The 17,269-nt window shown below is 46.1% G+C and overlaps 1 protein-coding gene across 1 annotated transcript in view; it reads left to right on the top strand.

The window, feature by feature from the left end:
• Window positions 1-17,269, top strand: part of CAB39 (calcium binding protein 39) — a 1,351,479-nt gene that overhangs the window by 397,663 nt on the left and 936,547 nt on the right. Inside the window, exon 4 of the mRNA XM_044070040.1 lies at window positions 3,433-3,597. Coding sequence (XP_043925975.1) covers window positions 3,433-3,597 — 165 coding nt within the window. The remainder of the gene's footprint in view (window positions 1-3,432; window positions 3,598-17,269) is intronic.

Raw genomic sequence — 17,269 nt, 5'->3', positions numbered from 1 at the left:
AAGAGATGCTAGCTGTTCAGAATGCCCTGACAGCCTTCAAGGACCTACTTCATTCGGGACAACTACTGATAAAGACAGACAACACCACAGTCATGTGGTACATAAACAAGCAGGGGAGCACTCATTCTTATCCCCTGTCCAGACTAGCCATGGCATTATATGGGACACAGCATTGACTTAACAAGTTCATCTGCAAGCACAATTCCTGCCAGGAAAGGAAAATACTCTGGCAGACAAGCAGGGAGGCACTCATTCTTATCCCCTGTGCAGACTAGCCATGGCTTTATATGGGACACAACATTGACTTACCAAGTTCATTTGCAAGCACAATTCCTGCCAGGAAAGGAAATTACTCTGGCAGACGAACTAAGCAGAAACCTCATGGATCCCCACGAGTGGCACCTGGATCCACAAGTCTTCAGCATGATAACAAAGAAATGGGGAAGCCCAGACATAGATCTGTTTGCCTCCCCTCAAATCAATCAACTAAAAAGATTCTGCACAAGGACTTATCACAGACAAGCTTGGAAAGTGGACGCCTTGTCTTTCAACTGGACAAAACCCATCAGTATATGGCTTTCCTCCACTGCCTCTCCTCCCCAAGGTACTTCTAAAGGTCAGGCAGGAGAAACCAAAAATTATTCTGATTCCCCCAGACTGGCCACGCCAGTACTGTTATCCGATCTTAAGGAACATGTCCCAATGCCCAGCCTGGACCTTACCTCAAATACCTCATCTAGTGTCCCAGCAAAACAATCAGATTCTGCACAGCCAGCTCAGGACCCCACACCTGGCAGCATGGCGGATAATGTAGCCATACAAACCACACCTCAGTAAAGCTATGATGGATGTTATTTTAGAAGCCAGAAGGCCTAGTACTATAAAATCCTGTGGTGGGAAATGGAAGAGATTTTGCGCTTGGAACCAAGCTCAAGGAACTGAAACAGCTGTCCCAAATATTCCTCAGATTTTGCAATATTTAACTGAGTTGCTGGACAAAGGCCTATCTTTTTCATCAATTAAAATCCATGCCTCTGCCATTTCGGCTCATTACAATACAGAGCCACCACTCTTTTCTCATCCTTTATTAAGGCAGTACCTCAGAGGAGCCAAAAACTGAAGGCCTCCAAGGAGAACGCCAATACCTGCATGAGACCTCAATTATGTCTTGGAAAATCTCACTTTACTTCCTTTTGAGCCAGCTGCTACTGCGGATGTAAAGTTTTTATCTTGGAAAACAGCTCTTCTAGCAATAACTTCTGCAAGATGAGTTTCAGAGTTACAGGCTCTCATGGCTGTGGAACCCTTTATCATTTTTTATCCGGACAGGATCTCTCTTGAGAACAAACCCTACATTTATGCCTAAGGTGATATCCAGTGTAGCCCTTAGCCAAACAATTAATTTGCCAACTTTTTATCCAAATCCACAGAACAAGGGGGAGAAAATTCTGCATTCTTTGGACGTACACAGACAACGTAGATTCTACTTGGACAAAACTAAAGTTTTCAGAACAACAACAATTACTAGTGGCATATGCCACAACATCACAAGGAAAGACCATCTCCAAGCAAACTATTTCAAAGTGGATAGGTCACAGCATTCGTTTCTGCTACTCACAGCATGGCAAACCAGTGCCTAAGGGCATTAGGCCACATTGAACCAGAGCTGCAGCCTTTCTTAGGGGAGTACCAACCAAAGACATTTTAGAGGCTGCTACTTGGAGTTCAGTGCATACCTTTACAAAGCATTACAATCTGCCTCTTTACTCTAAATCCAGGGCAGGCTTTGCCACTGCAGTTCTGCAGGGCCTCTTAGCCGCTCCTAATGCTGTTTAGCTCCAGCCCCCCAACCATAGCTTTGGGACTCAATCCAAATGTAATGACTGCAACAGTGAAGCGCAAAGAACATAGTACAGTTGTGTACACTTACCATAAATGTAGATGTTAGAGTGTATTCACTGTTGCAGTCCAGGTTACCCACATACCATCCCCCTTATTTTTGCTGTAACTTAACTGTACTTCTCTAATCTATACAGCCTAGGTGGTGTATTTGCTTATAGAGGAAGGTGAAGTTTATTTTTGGTGCATGTATGTTTTATTTACATAATTTTAGCCTACCCTTTTGGGGGCACCTGACATCTGGGGCAAGAAAAACTGAATAAAATGGCGCCTGCTGCATCTTTTATACCCCTGACGACCTGACGTCAGAGAAGAGGCGACAGCAATCAACGCAGGACCCAAGACTGGAATTCAGACCGACTGAGGGCAACCTGCCAGCAGGATAACCCAAATGTAATGACTGCAACAGTGAATACACTCGAACATTTATATTTGTTAAGTGTACACAACTGTACTTTGTGTACACTTACAATATTGTTCGAGGGTATTCACTGTTGCAGTTCTGGTTACCCTCCCTCCAGCCCCCTTTTCTTCCTTTGGCTATACCTCTACTCTCACTTACTGTGCTTTACAAGCTTTTTGGTGTATTTGCTTTTCTGTTGGAGGTCTATCCTTGCATTTATAGATTTAATTGCTTCCCATTAGGGGGGGCACCTGTCAACTGTGGCAAGAAATCTGATGTAATGGTGTCTGCTGCATGTTTTATACCCTCGACGACCTGACATCATGGAAGAAGCGACAGCATCCAACGTAGAAATCCGAAGACTCTGGTATTCAGGCCAGCTGAGGGCTACCTGCAGGCAGATAACCCAAATGTGATGACTGCAACAGTGAATACACTCCAACATCTACACTTATCGTAAGTGTACACAACTGTACTTTATGAATACTGCAACAGTGAAGACCAGGACATTTACCATTATGGTAAGATTTTACACAGCTGTACTTATGGTTCACAATTAGCTTAACATTCAAGTTACTCCAGTAAAAATGTGTGTGCCACACTTTATGTAGACTTGTAAGTGAAAGTACTTCAGGAAAGCTTAAAGCAAGCAATGATGGTGTGTGAAAGAAATGGGGATGTTTCACTGTCATCACAAAAGCAGCATGCCTTTTGTGATAAGCTGTGCAGTCTAAGAAGGCATTTCCTGATGCCTTTTTCATCAGATTTTGATGTTTTTTTGTAGAACATGGCATCATGAATTGCTGATCTGACTATTACTGTCAGTGTCTAGTCTTAGTGTTGGCACTCTGGAAAATACATCTGCACTGTCATATTGTTGGCTAGCATTTCATAACAAGTCAAAAATATTCTGTAAAGTAGAATAATGTTCTACTTTTACATTTACGTTTGTCCCTGCAACAGATTATTTTTTTTAAATTACAATAAGTCATTTGCTGTACTTGCCTCCCATGTCAGAAATGTGTTTTGGCAAGTTTTTTGTAATAGAAGTGTTTGTTGCAGGGTTGAAAATTAGCATATGGCTGCACTTATTGTACATTTACAGTGTTTAAATTATTTTATTTACTTAGGCAACTGAAGAAGTTTCAAAGAACTTGGTTGCAATGAAGGAAATTTTGTATGGAACAAATGAGAAAGAGCCCCAGACAGAAGCAGTGGCCCAGCTGGCTCAGGAACTGTACAACAGTGGACTACTTAGTACGCTAATAGCAGACTTGCAGCTTATTGACTTTGAGGTGAGAGATGCACCGTATATGCTTGTATTTCTTCTTTTTAGAGCTTTTTGTTCACGTAGATAACTTTATGCTTGCATGGATAAAAGATATTGACAAGCTTGTGCCAGAGGAATGTTAAAAAGACTGTACCTAATATGTAGAACAGTACGATGTCCTCCTATTGCTCTGTTGCAGTATTCTTAACATGTTGGGAAGTTGCCTGCCACAACGACCCAATGTCGGCCAGTATACAAAAGACGCTTACTACTAGGGGTGTGTGGGTATGTTCCATGTAGGCTGCTCTGAAGTTGCCCGTAAAAGTGACATATGTACACACCCTTCTCAGAACTACTTTGCCTCCAGTCCGGAAGCTTCACCCGTACATACGGTCTTTTTGCTGAAGTGGATATCTCAATATTTCAGATAAGTGCACCATTGTGGAATCCTTTCTTTACCTTTTTCATTGTGGTTAGGTTTAATGTCATTCAAGAAAGGCAAATATTCTTGTGGACGTCAGATTCCACATAAAGGCAACCACCAGCAGTGCCTCTGTTGGGCATACCCATGACCACAGATATTGTTTAGTCTGCCAGGCCTTTGTGCCTAAAACTTTAACAAGTAGATTAGCTTCCCATTCCATTTATTTAGAGTCTCAGCACCTGAAGCTCTTCGTGAAGTGCACTATGGAGGGTTTCCCAGGGCCTGAGGCCATGTTGCTCATTAGCAGGAGGCCAAGAAGCCTAGGCTTGTAACTTCTGCTGCATTTCCAGTGACGGACATTTCTCCCGAGGCAGTTGCTTGCCTAGAAAAACTCTCAACCCCTTATATACACTCCACAGGCCGAGGCTGTAATGGAGGCCGCCTTGGACCAGGATGATATCACATCCTTGGAGGTAATGCAGACCTCCAGTGCAGACGTCCAGGAGGTGTCTAGACTCATGTTCACCAGGGGCCCTAGGGGAAGCTGCCAAATTTTAGTTAGGGAGGACATGGATTCTGACAACATAGAAACCAGGCATATATCTGTTCCATGTGAAACTACATGCTAAAAAGACACCACCCTCTGATCCACTTCAGGATTGGAAACATTTTTATGCAGTGTGTTTTTAATGCCCTCCTGTCTCATAGGCCGCCTCCTGAGGATGTCCTTCAAGGATGCATCTGCAGTCCTAACATATGGGTTGTCCTGCCTCAGGCAGCCCTTCGGTCGGCCGGATTCCAAAGTCTGGGTCTGGCCTCGGCTGATGTCGCACTTCACCCGACGTCATAACTGCAGTCAATTGGGTATAAAGGCATCAGCCGACGCCATTTTCCCCAGTCTTTCTTGCCGCGTGGTGCCCAAAGCAGAAGCTGTTCGCAAGTGCCGGTCAGATCCAGAGATTACTACTACCGAAGACTTCTAAAAAGCTAAGTACCCCGTTGGGGACTCTCTCTTGCCTCAGCCGATGTCAGAAAAAGTAAATAACTGTTTAACTTGTGGGAAGCAATACCTCATAAGGATTTCCACTCTTACTGCCTTCCTTGCTTAGGCCCAGACCACGACGTAGCAGCTTGTCTAGCCTGTGCTTCCTTCAACCGACGAACACTTAGACGTCGGTCGGAGTTTGCAGAGGAGTTTTTTGGCCCCGCTTTTGCTTACAAAATGCCGTCGGAGACTCCGATTTCTCAATTGGTTAAAAAGCGCAAGGAAAAGGACCGACACTTGCGGTCCGCGGTTTCGGCCGAAACCACGGTTAAGCCAACCGCGAGTCTCCGTTTCGGCTGAAACAGAGTCCACGGTTCTTCGACCGAAAGCATGCCTCCTATAGCCGAGGCCTCACATAGCATGGCTGAGTCTGCTACTGAAATTTCCACTGCTGTTGCAGGTACCAAGGATTTATCAGATACTATTCCTCTAGACATATCTACTCCTGCACGTGGAGCTGCTAGGCCCCCTGCATCTATGTCTATCAAGGCTTTTGCTAGGGCTAAAGCAGCTAAATCTTTTAAGGCCTTGCCTGCTAAAACCCCCTCACACAGGCCTTCCTCTAGTTCCCAAATGCTCAGCCTGGCTGAGGATCTCATTTCTTTGATCAGGGGATCCCAACCTCACCCTGACAGGGCCTCTCAACCCCCTCCAGAGAAGAGGCCTAGAGCAGAGCCCCCCGATCCAGTTTCTACAGACTATTCCTCGGATGATTCAGAAAACTCAGAACGTCCCGAAGGCCCATATTCTCCTTATGAGGATTCTGATGCAGAAGACTCCATTCCTTCTGCCTCTCCTCCTGAGGAATTTTCTTTTGGGGAAACCTTACATGCTATGAGAGAGCATTTTCAATGGCAGGGCCAGGATTTTTCAGATTCAAGGAAAAGGCTAAGGACCTTTTTACATTTACCACAGCATAGGCCTTTAGCCATTCCTCCAGTACTAACAGTTGTTGATGATGCATATAATGATGCTTGTACTGCCCTGACTCTCCCCCCGGCCCCTGCCAAGCCCGATAGATATTACAGGGTCCCGGACACTCACTTTCATTTGTATAAGGCTCCTATTGCAGATCCTGAAACCATTTCACAGGGCCCCAAAGCTGTAGCAGCTGCCTCTGCCAGAAACCCCCTCCCCTCTGAAAGAGAATCTAGAGCATTAGAGAGATGGGGTAAAAAAGTGTATACTTCTGCTACTCTTTCGGCTAGGGCCTTAAACTGTCAATTCCACATGATACAGTATCAGGAATTTTTGTTAGACCAGCTAAATAAAAAACTGTCCTCTCCTGAACCTATAGACCGTAAGTCCCTTCAGGATTTGGTACATAACACTCAACAGGTCAGTAATCATTCCTTAAAATGCGGCTATGATGCACTGGAGGCTTCCTTTAGATCAGCTATGACTGGAACAGTGATTAGAAGGCATGCATGGTTAAAAGAACAATCCTTACCAGACCATGTAAAGTCAAAACTCCTAGATGCTCCCATGGAGAAACAGTTTGTTTGGTTCCCCTGCACAACAAGTGCTAAAGAAGGTGGAAGAAAAAGCAAAATCTGTCCAAACAGTCAAGGATTTCTTACAGGTCCAGCCTCCAAGGTTTAGTAGAAATTGGCCTTCGAAGAATTGGTCCTTTCCAGGCACCTCCAGAGCACAGAGAGGCAGAAATAGGCGCCCAAGAGGCAGAGGTCAATCCAGAGGTGCCTACAGGGGATGTCAGTGGCAGCCTAACAACCAGAGAAGTACTGCCACAGATACAGCTACGACCACTTCCACAGGACAGACACAATGACTTGGCTCTGATACCGCCTACCAGGGAACAACTGGAAGCACCCTTAGGCGGAAAGCTTGCCTTATTTTCCGTAAACTGGCATTACATTACAGGAGACAAATGGATTTTACAGACCATAGACAAGGGCTACAGGTTTCACTTCCACACGCTACCAAAAAGAGGAATGCCAAACCTACCACCAAACCAAAAAACAAACGCTCTAGAACAAGTCAACCAACTACTAAGGATGAGAGCTATAGAAAAGGTGCCTCCCATGGAACAAGGGCAAGGATTTTACTCCAGACTTTTCCTGGTACCAAGAAAAGAAAACCAATGGAGACCTATTCTCGACCTGTCCGCTCTGAACTCATATCTCATTGTTCCAAAATTCAAAATGCTGACCCTACAGCAACTTCTTCCCATGCTGGGCAAGGAGTCTTGGCTGGTGACTCTAGATCTCAAGGAGGCATACCTGCACGTCCCTATACGACCAGATTGCAGAAGATACCTCAGATTTCTTGCAGGATCAGAGCATTATCAATTCTCAGCATTGCCCTTTTGCTTATATACTGCGCCCAGAGTAATAACGAAATGCCTGGCATCAGTAATTGCTCATTGCAGGCTTCAGGGAATTCAGATTTACCCATACCTGGACGACTGCCTAATACAAGCGGACAACAAGACCAAATTAACAAAAGATTTGGATAAGGTTATACAACTACTACAAGCCCTGGGATACACAGTCAACATGAAAAAGTCAAGGCTGGTACCATCCCAAAGGATAACATTCTTGGGTGCAGAACTGGACACATCAAATCAGATGGCATTTCTCACAGCAGAAAAGCAAAAGCAACTACCACTCTATTTCATGACATTAACAACACAGAACCAGCTTACAGCAAGGAAAGTCCTGCAAGCCCTGGGTTGCATGGCATCGTGCATAATATTGATACCACACACCAGGCTGCAAATGAGGAAGTTGCAGTGGTACCTAAGGAATGTATGGTCTCAACACAAGCACAGTCTAGAAGCCCAGATTCCAATAATCCCATGCCTGAAACAAGAATTTCAGTGGTGGGCTCAGGCCTGTCAGATGAACAGAGGACTGCCTTTCCACAAACCTCACCCAAGCCAAACTATCACCACGGACGCCTCAGACCTAGGCTGGGGGGCACACATGGTGGACAAGTGTATACAAGGCCTATGGACACAAGACCAGCTGAACCTTCACATAAATCTAAAAGAGATGCTGGCAGTGAAACAGGCACTACAGACATTCAGACCTTTTCTTCAACAGGGTCATTTGCTGATAAGGACGGACAACACCACAGTCATGTGGTACATCAACAAACAGGGAGGAACACACATTCATATCCTCTATGCCGGATGGCAATGGATCTGTGGAATGTGGCCCTGAACCTCAACATTCAACTCCAGGCAATATTTGTGCCAGGAAAAGAAAATATACTAGCAGACACCTTAAGCAGAACTACCACGGATGCCCACGAATGGATGCTGCATCCAAACATCTTCAAAACCATTACAAAGAAAATGGGGACTACCAGAAATAGACCTGTTCGCATCCCCACACAACCACCAATTGAGGAAATTCTGCACAAGGATATACCACCCTCTTTCTTGGAAGGTGGACTCCCTATCCTTCAGTTGGGAAAACCTGACAGCATATGCATTCCCACCTCTTCCTTTGATGCACAAAGTGCTACTGAAGATCAAAGATGATCACCCAAGGATCATCCTGATAGCTCCAGACTGGCCGAGGCAGCATTGGTACCCGCTACTGAGGAGTATGTCTCGGACACACGCATGGCCTCTACCACTAGTTCCTTTACTACTAACACAGAACAACTTCAAGATCCTACATCCAAACTTGAGCACACTGCAGCTGGCTGCCTGGAACATTACATAAAGCAAAATAACCCAGATTTATCTCAGAGGGTTAAGGACGTTATCCTGGAGGCTCGCAGACCCTCCACAAGGAAGACTTATTCAGCCAAATGGAAAAGATATCTCATTTGGAGTGCAACAAAAGGAGAGAATGTATCATTAGCGAACTTAGCTAACATCCTGGAATACTTAGCAGAACTTTTCCACAATGGCCTGTCTTACTCCTCCATCAAGATTCATGCATCAGCAATTTCAGCAGAATACAACATGGATCCTCCAGTCTTCTCTCATCCTCTACTCAGGCAGTTTCTGAGAGGAATTAAAAATGTAAAGCCTCCAAGGAAGCCACCTTTGCCTACATGGGACCTTAACTTTGTGCTGGAAAAGTTAACACTCCCCCCTTTCGAGCCAGCAGCAACAGCAGAATTACAGTTCTTATCTTGGAAAACTGCTTTCCTGCTTGCAATCACTTCAGCAAGAAGGGTTTCAGAATTACAGGCATTAATGGCAGTACAGCCCTTCCTTATCTTCCATCAGGACAGAGTGTCCTTGAGAACCAACCCTACTTTTATGCCAAAAGTGGTCTCCAGGGTATCATTGAACCAAGCAATGCACTTACCAGCATTCTTCCCCAACCCACAGAACAGGGGGGAAAGATTACTACATACCTTGGATGTGCACAGGCAATTGCGCTACTATCTGGACAGAACCAAGACCAACACAAAAACTGACCAGCTTCTGGTAGCATATGCAACAGGAATGGAAGGAAAGGCAATTTCAAAACAGACAATCTCAAAATGGATAGGAAATTGCATTAGATTTTGTTACTCTCTTCATGGAAAGGCAACTCCGGAAAACATCAGACCTCACTCCACAAGGGCTACAGCCACTACTACAGCTTTCCTACGAGGAGTGGCTACCAAAGACATTTTAGAAGCTGCTACTTGGAGCTCCATGCATACATTTGCCAAGCATTATAATCTGCCTTTATACTCCAGATCCCGAGCAGGTTTTGCAACTGCTGTTTTGCAAGGGATCTTAACTACACCATAATCATCTTAGTGCCTCCTCCCCCAGTTTGGCTATGGTATTCTACCCATATGTTAGGACTGCAGATGCATCCTTGAAGGACATAGTACAGTTTTGTACCTACCATAAATGTAGATGTCCGAGAGGTATGCATCTGCAGTCAGGATTACCCACCCTCCTTCCCCTCTGTGGTACTCCTAGGGTATTTGCCCATCTTGTAGCTAGCTGGGGGAATCTATTATGGTGTATTTGTTTGTATATATGTACATACATGTTTATATTGTTGCTCTCTACTATTTGGAATCTTTTGCATTTATCCAAATTTAGCCTTCCTAGAGGGCACCTGGCATCTGGGGCAAGAAACACTGAGGAAAATGGCGTCGGCTCGTGCCTTTATAGCCAATTGACTGCAGCTATGACGTCGGGTGAAGTGCGACATCAGCCGAGGCCAGACCCAGACTTTGGAATCCGGCCGACCGAAGGGCTGCCTGAGGCAGGACAACCCATATGTTAGGACTGCAGATGCATACCTCTCGGACATCTACATTTATGGTAGGTACAAAACTGTACTTTTCAGTCCCGGCCACACCCTAAGTTACCTTTCCACAGAAAAGGCTTTTGAAGAGGAAGAGTCTTCAGAGGTAAGTCCTTGGCATATTCATCTCAGATTCTCTCCCCACTGGATTATGCTTCCCCGGAGGACTCAAATGGTACTGACTCTCCAGTGGAGGAAATTACCTTTAGTGAGACCTCTCCACTGGAGGAAATTACCTTTAGGTGAGACTTTTGGTAAGATGAGGGAGCATTTCAAATGGGAGAGCTGTCAGATGTCTGAGGTCCAAAAAAAGATAATACAGACTAATTCAGGTAGACACTCCACCAGTCCCTCAGCTGTCTGGCCAGTCCTACCTACCTTCATGGATGTTTTTGCATCCTTCAGTAAGGCCCCTGACTCTCAGCCCCAGCACCTAAGAAACACGACAGAATTCTACAAGGTGCCTAAGAACTGTAGATTCTTGTTCAAAACCCTTCTGCTGATCCTTCTGTCATCACTGTGGCTTCTGGTGAGGCCTCTAGGCTACTTCCTTTCACCACCTTGCTTCTGTCTGGCAAAGACAGCAGACATATGGAGAGGTTGGGCCTAAAGGTATACACTTACACCACCCTCGCAGTTAGGTCTATAAACTGTCAGACACATGACTAAGTATACCTTGGAACTCCTGGCACAACTTTCTAATGTTTGATATGCCAGATTCAGAGAATCAATCTTTGGCATCATCCCTGATTGGAGCTTCCTCTCAAGTGGCTCGATGCTTCATAAAATGTAGCGAAGATGCTGTGGAGGCTTCAGCTAGGGCAGCTGCCGCAGTCTTGGTCTTGAGAAGATTTGCATGGCTGAGACTCCAACCTGTGCCAGAGGACATTAAATACAAACTATTGGATGCCCCATAGACAATTTAGCCCTGTTTTACCGTGCTGCTGCAGAATTATTCAAAATCTGACAGAAGTGAAAAGAGATGCAGGAGCTAAAATATATCCTGGTCTCCCCTTTATCAAAATTCTAAAGGAACTACTCTTCTAAGCCAGTGTTTGTTAGAAGGCAGTCATGGCCTCATCCCAGGTAAGTCAGTCTAGCAAGAGACTTCAGCAACTTAGGAATCCACTACAAACCCCATCTCAAAAACGGTCCTTCTTAGACAGACCAGGGTCCATCTGACCATTTGGACCCCAGACACTCCCACACATGCACACACTTTTCCTACTTTCCCTTTCCTTTCCATCATGGGTTCTCCATCATAAAAAGGGCTACTTCACAGTGTGGAATTCTCTCCTGTCCTCCAGGGGCATCCCTCAACCTCCCAGAGACTAACTGCCACATTTCCCAAAGGTGCTACACGACCTGCTGGATGAAGGCACCATCCAACCAGTACTATCCAGTCAAAGGGGAAAAGGGTTCTATTCATGGATGTTTTTGATGCCAAGGAAAGAGGGCCTGTGGCGACCCATCCTTGATCTCTCCTACCTCAACACCTCCCTGAAACTACCCACATTCAGAATGTTAACCTTGCAGACACTTTTCCCCCATTAACCCATAAGCCTACATGGGTTCCATAGATGTAAAGGATGCTTATCTATACATCCCTTTTCATCCCAGTTATGGGAAGTTCTTAAGATTCTGTGTGGCTTCCTGGCACTTTTAAATTCTCTGCTTTGCCATTTGGTCTCTCCACTGCTGCAATGGTCATGAAATGTCTAGCTCCAGTAATTGCTTACTGTAAACTTCAAGGCATCCAGGTCTTCTACACCCGGACTACCTTATCTTTCAAGCAGTTAGTCTAGGAGCACTAAACTCCACCATCTCCATTCTACAGTCTCTGGGTTTCAAAATAAACTTCCAGAAATATACTCTTTCACATCCCAGGGCCAGATATTTCTGGGATGCAGGCTACAAACAAACCTTATGAAGGTCTCTCTCCCCCCCTCTAAAAACTCAGGAGCTAATTTCCTGTTCCAAAGCCTCATCCCACTGACTCGCATCACGGCCAGGACCTTTCTTAGAACCCTGGGCTGCATGGCCTCCACCATCCCAATGCTTCTTCTGGCAAAACTACACATGAGGAAACTACAATGGCTCCTGAAATCAGGTGGATGCAACATGCACACCCCCTAGAGTTCCCCAGTTCCCCATCTCCCTTGCCTAGAGAGGGAAATTTATCTGGTGGATTCAGCAGCTAACTGCCAACCCAAGTCCCCCACTCCATCCTTTACCACCAGTTCAGGAGATATTTGTAGATGCCTCGGACACAGGATGGGGAGCAGCTTTTGGCTCCATAAAAGCACAAGGGGACCTGGTCCCCCTCTCAAAGGGAACACATCAGTATAAAAGAAATGAGGCCACTCCTGCTATCTTTTCAGACCCTCTTCATTGCAGGCCCTCTTAAAGTTTACACAGACAAATGTGACTGCCCTCTGGTATGTAAACAAAGAGAGGGTGAGTAGCGTCTTATCTCGTTTGTAGGCTAGCAGTGCAAGTTTGGGAATTGGCTATCAAACTTCAAATTCCCCTCAAGGCTATGTATATCCTCTCAAGTTAGAATGCAGTGGCAGACACATTGAGCAGGTCCGAGAAACAATCCCACAAATGGATTTACTGGGAAGTGTTCCTGGACATTGTCGACAGATGCGATACTCCACAAATATAACTTTTTGCCACCCCCATGAATGGACAGCTTCTACGATTTTGTGCCAGAGATGCTCATCCTCTGGTTTGGAAGGTGGAAGCCCTCAGCTTTTCATAGAAGAGGATGATGTTCATCGTGCTATACTGCTGCAGTCATCACACTTGGGTTATCCTGTCATCAGGCAGTCCCACAGTTGGCCGAATCCCAAAGTCTTGGTCCGGCGTCGGTTGTCGTCGCCTCTTCCCTGACGTCAGTGCGACAGGGGTATAAAAGAGACAGCCGACGCCATTTTCTCCAGTCTTTCTTGCCGCGCGGTGCCCGAAGCAGAAGCAGTTCGCAAGTGCCGCTCAGCCAGCTCCTGAAATTTTCAAATAGAGTATCAGCCTGAAGTCTTCTCTAAAGCTAAGTACCCCGTTGGGGAAACTTTTCTTGCCTCAGACCGATACCGATGTCAGACAAAGTTAATAATTGTATTTCTTGTGGGAAGCAAATACCTCATAAGGATTTCCATTCTTATTGTATTCCTTGCCTAGGCCCAGACCACGACGTCTCTGGTTGTCGGTTCTGTACTAGGTTCAACAAACGTACAATAAAGCGTCGGGCAGAATTCGCCCAGCATTATTTTGGCAGAAAATTTAATTATAGCATGCCGTTGGAGCAACCGACATCAGCAATGACTAAAAAATGCAAAGATAAGGACCGGCAGCCAAGGCCAAGACCAGATACCGAGACCTCAGCAAGGCCTGACGCCAGTTCTCCGGTTTTCAGCGAGGCACCTTCGCAGCCCCTGACTACCGCTGATTCAGAATTTCTGATGGCATCCCAAACCGAAACCGTTGGGCCTCAGGATCCGGTTCCACCTCACTCCTCGGACGCCAGCCCCGACGGGGATCCGGAAACTTTGAATAGACCTTCGGTCTCAGAGGCTGATGTCCTTCAAGAATGCAACTGCAGTCATAACATGTGGGTTGTCCTGCCTCAGGCAGCCCTCGGTCGGCCGGATTCCAAAGTCTGGGTCCGACGTCGGCTGATGTCGCATTTCTCTCCGTCAGTGCGGCTGGAGTATATAAGCATCAGCCGACGCCATTTGCTTCAGTCTTTCTTGCCGTGCGGTGCCCGAAGCAGCAGTTCGCAAGTGCCTGTCGGTCAGCTCCTGTATTCTTCGATCCGAAGTCATCAAAAAAGCTAAGTACCCCGTTGGGGACCTTTTCTTGCCTCAGCCGATGTCAGAAATTACTGAAAAAGTTAACAATTGTCTGTCTTGTGGTAAACAAATACCTCATAAGGATTTCCACTCTGTCTTCCCTGCCTTGGCCCAGACCACGACGTCTCGGCCTGTGTCGCCTGTGCTCGCTTCAATAAGCGCACTCTCAGGCGCCGGGCGGAGTTCGCTGAAGACTTTTTCGGCGATAAATTTGCTTATACAATGCCGTCGGAACTTCCGACATCGCAGACCCCTAAGAAACGAAAAGACCGGGACCGACATCCTCGGCCCGCGTCTTCCACCGACTCCACGCCAAAACCTACCGCGAGTGCTCCGGTTCCCCCTGAGACTGTTATTTCACTACCCCGAACCGAAGACACCGCATTTCCAATACCTCCGATACCGGAGGCCACACCGACGCCAGTTATAGATTTTCCTCCGGATACTGACACCGAGGAAATGCCCGAGACCATTGCTGTAGATAAGGTCACTCCTGCACGTGGAGCTGCTAGGCCTCCTAAGGCCATGTCTATTAAGGCCTGTACACGTGCTAAGGCAGCCAGCAAGACCAAGCACCTTACTGTTAAGGCCTTACCTCAGGCTACTCCTGAAACACAAATCATGACTATGGCCGCAGACTTAATTTCCATGATTAGAGGTTCACAGGCCCATCCTGAGAGGGGATCCCAGCCTCCTTCAGATAAGAGGCCCCGGGTTGAGCCCTCTGACCCTATCCCTTCAGATGAAGATTCTGAGGACTCTGTTCACTCCGATGGCCAGGAAGAGCTCTTCCAGACCTATGAAGACTCGGATGCAGAGGACTCCATTCCCTCGGCCTCCCCTCCTGAGGACATTTCTTTTGGGGAAGTTCTGCATACCATGAGGGAACATTTTAAGTGGCAAGGCCAGGAATATTCCGATTCCAGAAAGCGCCTTCGAACCTTCCTTAAAAAGCCCCAACACAGGCCCCTGGCTATACCTCCTGTGCTTGATGTTTTGGATGACCTATACTCTGATTCCAGTCTTACCCCGGATACTCTTCCTCCTGCTCCAGCCAAGCCAGACAGATATTATAGGGTCCCAGAAACACATTCTCATTTCTTTAGGGCCCATGCTGTTGATTTAGAAACTGTTTCTCAGGGACCTAAAGGGGTTTCAGTATCCACCTCCAAAAACCCTTTGCCTTCCAACAGGGAAGCTAGGTCATTAGAGAGATGGGGGGGGGGTCTACACCTCCACTACTTTATCTATGAGAGCTCTGAATTGCCTCTTTCATATGTTTCAATATCAGGATTACCTGTTAGATGACTTACAGAAAACATTGGCCTCTCCTGAACCTTTAGACAGGAAGTCCTTGCAGGAAGCTGTACATAATTCTCAGCAAGTCAGCAATCACTTTCTGCAGTGTGGATATGATGCACTGGAAGCTTCATGTAGGGCAGCTATGACAGGGGCGGTCATTCGTAGACATGCATGGTTAAAAGAACAACCTCTACCAGATCATGTTAAGGCAAAACTTCTTGATGCACCCTTGGAAAAGAATAAGCTTTTTGGTGCTAATGCTAAAGATGTTTAAGTCCATCGAGGAAAAAGCAAAATCAGTTCAGACGGTCAGAGATTTCCTCCAGGTTCAGCCACCCAGATGCAGCAGGAACTGGCCTTCTAAAAACTGGTCCTTTCCTAATCCTGAAAGATTTCAAAGGGGGTAAAAACAGGCGTGGCTGAGGAAGAGGACAATACAGAGGTTCTTACAAGGGACGGCAATGGCAACCAGCAAACCAAAGAGGTGACACAGGGGTCTCCCCTGCCCCTCAGGGACAATCTCAATGACTTTCCTCTACTTCCGCTGACCAAGGAGCAAAAAGAAGCTCCCTTGGGCGGAAAATTATCTCTGTTTTCAGACAATTGGCACAAACTGACAAAGGACAAATGGATTTTGGACATTATAGACCAGGGTTACAGGTTCCACTTTCATACCTTACCAAGAAAACAAGGCATGCCAAACCTACCACAAAACCAGAGGGCAGAGGCTATCAAGCAAATTTCTCTGCTTGCTCAGATCAAAGCAATAGAAAGAGTTCCACAACAAGAACAAGGCCAAGGGTTTTCCTCAAGACTGTTCCTTGTTCCAAGAAAGGAAACTCAGTGGAGACCAATACTGGATTTGTCTGCATTAAACACCTTTCTCATAGTACCAAAGTTCAAAATGCTGACTCTACAGCAACTCCTTCCCATGCTGGGCAAGGGGTCTTGGCTGATTACTCTGGACCTCAAGGAGGCATACCTGCATGTCCCTATCAGACACAGCTGCAGAAGATACCTCAGATTTCTTGCAGGGCCAGAGCATTATCAATTCTCAGCATTGCCATTTGGCTTATCTACTGCGCCCAGAGTATTCACAAAATGCCTGGCTTCAGTAATTGCTCATTGCAGGCTCCACGGGATCCAAATTTACCCGTACCTGGACGACTGCCTCATACAAGCGGACGACAAATTGATTTTGACAAAAAACTTGAACTATGTCATACAATTGCTACAGGCTCTGGGATACACAGTCAACTTCCAAAAGTCAAGACTTCAGCCATCCCAGCAAATAACCTTCTTAGGAGCCAATCTAGACACAGCCTCTCAAATGGCTTACCTGACAGAAGACAAGCAAGAGAAGTTAACTCATTATTTCAAAGGTTTGGCAAAACTCACCCAGATGACTGCAAGGAATTTCCTACAGGCCCTGGGTTACATGGCATCCTGCATTATCCTGGTTCCATTAGCAAGACTACATATGAGAAAGCTTCAGTGGTACCTAAAAAGCCTATGGTCTCAGCACAGCAACAACTTAGAGACAACCATACCGCTCATTCCATGCCTACAAAAGGAATTCTTATGGTGGGCCTCGGTAAGCCAGGCAAACACAGGTATGTCATTCAAAAAACCTCAGATAACACAGACCATGACCACAGAAGCCTCAGACCTTGGATGGGGGGGGCGCACATGGAGGGCAGATGTATACAAGGACAATGGTCTCCAAAGGAAACACATCTGCATATAAATCAAAAGGAAATGCTGGCAGTAATGCATACCATCGAGGCCTTTCGACAACAACTTCAGCAAGGCCATCTACTGATACGGACAGAGACAAC

Source organism: Protopterus annectens, chromosome 4.part1 (genome assembly GCF_019279795.1).
Source record: "Protopterus annectens isolate FY-2018-M chromosome 4.part1, PAN1.0, whole genome shotgun sequence".
In the NCBI taxonomy this organism is placed as follows: Eukaryota; Metazoa; Chordata; order Ceratodontiformes; family Protopteridae; genus Protopterus; species Protopterus annectens.
This window is presented reverse-complemented; position numbering and strand designations above follow the sequence as displayed.